This window comes from Miscanthus floridulus, chromosome 10 (assembly GCF_019320115.1).
Source record: "Miscanthus floridulus cultivar M001 chromosome 10, ASM1932011v1, whole genome shotgun sequence".
Lineage (NCBI taxonomy): Eukaryota > Viridiplantae > Streptophyta > Magnoliopsida > Poales > Poaceae > Miscanthus > Miscanthus floridulus.
In genome coordinates this window covers 39187769-39192021 of record NC_089589.1, presented here as the reverse complement: position 1 = coordinate 39192021, position 4253 = coordinate 39187769, and the positions used below count along the sequence as shown (strand labels likewise).

The following is a 4253-nucleotide window of genomic DNA, read 5'->3' as shown; positions in this document are numbered from 1 at the left end:
CCCCCCCCCCCCCCCCCCCCCCCCCGCGCGCTTATCTGCCGCATGAAGAGAAGATTATCAGCAAGCTTAGTTTTTCTTTCTTATTCAGGCCGACTCTTATTAATCAACTCAGTTGTTTCTTCTCTGCCAACATACTACATATGTGCTCTCAAGCTTCCGATGACAGCTATTGAAGTGATAGACAAATACATAAAATATTGTCTCTACAGAGGTAATGACATTAATGCAAAAGGCTACAACCTTGCTGCCTGGGATATAGTTACTATGCCTAAGGATAAGGTGGACTTGGTGTCAGAAACCTTTATTTACATAATGATGCTCTTCTATTGAAGCACCTGGATCACTTTTACAATAGGGTAGATCTTACTTGGGTTTCTCTTATCTGGTCGACTTACTTCACTAACCCTGCAAAAGTGCCTCATTTATCAATGCCAAAGGGCTCTTTCTGGTGGAGAGATATCATGAAACATAGCACTGTTTTTCGAGGGATTGCTCATTGTACAGTTGGTAGGGGAGATACAGTCAGTCTTTGGGAGGATAGTTTCCTTAGCCAACCATTATTGTCAACTACCTGTAGGGGAGATACAGTCAGTCTTTGGGAGGATAGTTTCCGTAGCCAACCATTATTGTCAACTACCTTCCCACATCTGTTTGCTTATGCTAAGAATACCTCTCTTTCCTTCCATGGTGTAGCAAACACTGAGCACAGCTTGGACCTTTTTAATCTTCCCATGTCAAGAGTTGGCTTCAATGAGCTGCAAGGCTTTCAAGCTTCCTTGGGTGCAGTTGGCTTAGACAATCTGGAGCAACATTCTAGGTATTATATCTGGAATGGGTTATAATCCTCCAGTAAATATTATTCTCACTAGTTCACTGCTCTCTGTCCTCCTTCTCCTATGGTTTGGATTTGGAAATCCAAGTGCATACCTAGAATTAATTTTTTCACATGGCTACTCCTGAATGATAGGCACAACACAAGAAACATTCTCAGGAGAAGAAACAAAATTCTGCAAGAAGGATAGGGGGGCCGAAGTTGTCTTGGCTCGGGCTTACCTCGCGTTGGTCGGGGCGTGGGGACGATGACTTGGCCCAGGCGTGCTGCCTTGCCTTGATGGTGTCTAACACATCCCGATCTTCTCCGATCCAGTCGTGCACGGGCGGCCGGCATGGTTCGGGCTCGCCTCGCCGCTCGCGCTGAGGCTTGGTCCCCTTGTTCTCGATCGGTTGGAGCTGTCGCAGCTGCTGCTGTGCGGGGTAAGTGCACATCGAAGCGGTCCCCGTCTTGCGGCAGTGCTGTCTGACATGTCCTCGAGGTGGCGTTGCGCAAGAACTACAACAACCAACACCAACAGGCCGAGCGAGCGAGCACCAGGCATGAGGAGGGTTAGCGAGACCCCTTTCATCCACGGCAACTGTCGACTGAATGGCCTCGGTCCGCCTCTCCGGTGGTAAATGGAAACCGTTCCAAAGCAAACCAAACAAATCGTGCTATTTGTTCCCCTGTAACACCGGCAGCCGATTACATTCCCATTGCCTATTCTATCATCGAACCAAACAACAGCTCAGGCCCTATTAGGCATGGCTCCACTTCACCAATGAAGCCATTATTTTTGGCTTCAGGTCCACGAACAACTCTCTGGAAGAGCTAGAGCCATTTTGGATACCCCGTTTCGCAAAACATGTCTTTATGGTAGACAAAAGAGATGAAAAGACTATAATACCCCTCACTTTATTCTCTCATTCCTTCTTCCCCGTTCGTTCACGCGAGCGCTCTTGCCTGGCAACTATGCCCTCCCTGCCCCCATGCCTAGCGCCCAGCGCTCGGCCCGCACGTGCTCACGCCCTCACGTCCCCGGCAGGACGCCGCATGACCCCAGGTCTCTTTTGTGGCCACGCACGTCGTGCCGCGAGCCCCGGCAACCGCGCACGCTTGCGCCCCTGGCGGACGTCTATCCGACCTCAAGCCTCTCCCGTGGCCGCGTGTGCTCGCGTTGCGTGCTCCGGCGGCCGCGCTGCCCGTGCACCTGTTGACAAAGGCAAAACATGTTTCTCTCCCCTCTCCTAGATCCACGGGGCTGAGGTGAAGTCGGGTGAAGCCATTATTTTGGCTCCATCCCATCCCAAACCTCTGTGAGATCAGGTTTCAAGGGGCTTCACTAGTGAAGCCGTTTCGTTTTACTACGTTTGGCAAAAAACGACTCCAAATGGCTCCCGAAGCCAGTGGAGAAGCCCCGCCAAACGAGGTCTTAGTTATTATTACAAGCTCTTGTTCTTTACATTCATACGAGCATTACAAACTTAGTTATTATCACAACATATTACCTGTGTACATATCCAGTACCGAAGTTTTCATACAGTACGTAGCATGCCTTATTAATGCATGCATGTAATTAATCTTCCATGCTTTATTCTGCAATTATATGCATGGCCTGATATATATATATACTTTATCTGAAGATTTGTGTTCATGAAGTTGGGTAGGACGACATCGTGGAGATACCACAGGCGCCGACGCCCATCTGGAGCTGCATGTAACCGTTCTCACCCCAGCCTGTGCCCCACGAGTTCTTGAGGATCCAATACGGGGTTCCCTGGTCATCGGTGCCGTAGCCGATCGCTGTCACTGCATGGTTCATGTCCGTGCCACAGCCATTCCCATCGTATATGCCACCCTGGTAAAGCTGGAAAGGTCTCGATTCGCCGTCGATGCCAACAGACACCGGCTGGTTGGCAACTGCGTTGGCGAGCGCGTTCTCGTCGCCGCTGGGCAGGTCCTGGTAGCCGCTGATGGTGGCGGCTGGCTGGACGTTTTGGCACGTCCCTTCGGCTCCAGCGTAAGTGTATGCATCCTCGGTGGTGATGCCGCCATTGTTGACGACGTATTGGAAGGCGTTGTCCATGTAGCCACCGTTGCAGCCGTGGTTCCCGTCTGACTCGTCGCAGTCTAGAATCTGCTGCTCAGACAGGGAGACCAGGTTTCCTGTGGATATCTGGTTGATACCTTCCATGGCACCTACCGCAGAGAACGCCCAGCAACAGCCTGCAAATTGTTTTTACTTCGCTGCGTGAGAGGCCTTTATTTCATGATCCCAGTAACAATGAACATATATAACATACATGCCATTAGCCAGTTAGTTAATTAATAGTGATAGACGTGTATGCATGGTAGAAGGAGTAGTTCATTTACCACATTGGCCTTGGTTCTTCACAGGAGTGACAGCACCCTGCTGCCTCCAGTCAACCTGGACATTGTCTTCTAGGCGCGTAAAATTCTGGTACCTGAAACCAGGCATCTTCTTGGCCCCGGATGACACCGGCTTCTTCAAACCGGTGTACAGAGCTGCGAACTCTTTGGTGGTCAAGTCGGCAAACTGGTTGGTCCCCAGGACGTACTTCTTCTTGCCTCCAGAGTTGGACCTGTCAATAAACTCGGCGTTCGCCTTGAATACCTGGAAACGGTGTGCTTTCTCGGCGTCGTCCTTGTACTTGCGGCCATACTGCACCATCCACTTCTTGTACCTCGCCATCATTGCCTCATCTCCAGTAGTTTTGCCGACGGTGGCGGATGGCTCCTGGGCTGCGAGTACGTAGCAAACGCTGTCCGCAATGGCTATGACGGAGACAAGCAGCATTAGGGTTGTCATCATCATATGCTTGTTGCTAATGTTTGACTCCATGGTACTATTTCTTGAGTGCAGCTTGCTCGTTAGCTTATGTTTTTGTGATTGATGTGAGAGTAGTGCAGGTGTTTGGAGCAGCTGTGGATTTCTTGGGCACAGGATGGCATGGCTTTATATACAAGGCCTCGCAGCTACCGTACCTTCCAACATGCATTCTGCTAGCTGCCTGTGGTTTGCAATAAGCGACGTCGATAGCCATGAGTCCTCACGATGTTGACCACCACTAATAAGGCGCAAGTGGATACGGATAACAAACCTTTTCTTTGAGAAGCTAAGGTGGGGGAAACAGTTTCCTACATTTGCACAATAATGTCTCTGGCCTAACAGGATGTAGATCATACAACACAAAAGCCCTATTGCTAAATAAGCTTCCGATATTGTTAGCTAACAATTACACTCAGTCCACCTCCCAGTGCACGGCACACTTTGTTTAATTTGTATCACCCCGCCTGTACTCTGTTTTCGGTAGAAGTAATTTACATTTGAAAATTGTCCGGATAAAGATGCATGTGATATTCTTCGTGCGAAAAAGGTATATCAATTTATCGTTTCCATAAATTTAAGCCCAACATA

General features: G+C 49.5%; 1 protein-coding gene across 1 annotated transcript; it reads right to left on the bottom strand.

Moving 5' to 3' along the window:
• Positions 1-2040: 2040 nt before the first annotated feature.
• LOC136490055 (senescence-specific cysteine protease SAG39-like) lies at positions 2041-3747 on the bottom strand. Its single transcript, XM_066486550.1, has 2 exons — positions 3188-3747; positions 2041-3040 (listed from the first exon to the last, which is right to left on the bottom strand). Exons 1-2 carry the CDS (start codon positions 3675-3677, stop codon positions 2466-2468), a joined length of 1065 nt encoding a protein of 354 aa, XP_066342647.1. The 5' UTR covers positions 3678-3747; the 3' UTR covers positions 2041-2465.
• Between the last annotated feature and the right edge of the window lie 506 nt (positions 3748-4253).

Bases quoted from the DNA above. Each gene is read 5' to 3' on its own strand.
- LOC136490055 (XM_066486550.1), bottom strand. From the start codon at position 3,677: ATGGAGTCAAACATTAGCAACAAGCATATGATGATGACAACCCTAATG. The intron at 3,041-3,187 runs GTAAATGAACTA...AACAATTTGCAG, and splicing joins GAAGAACCAAGGCCAATGTG to GCTGTTGCTGGGCGTTCTCT.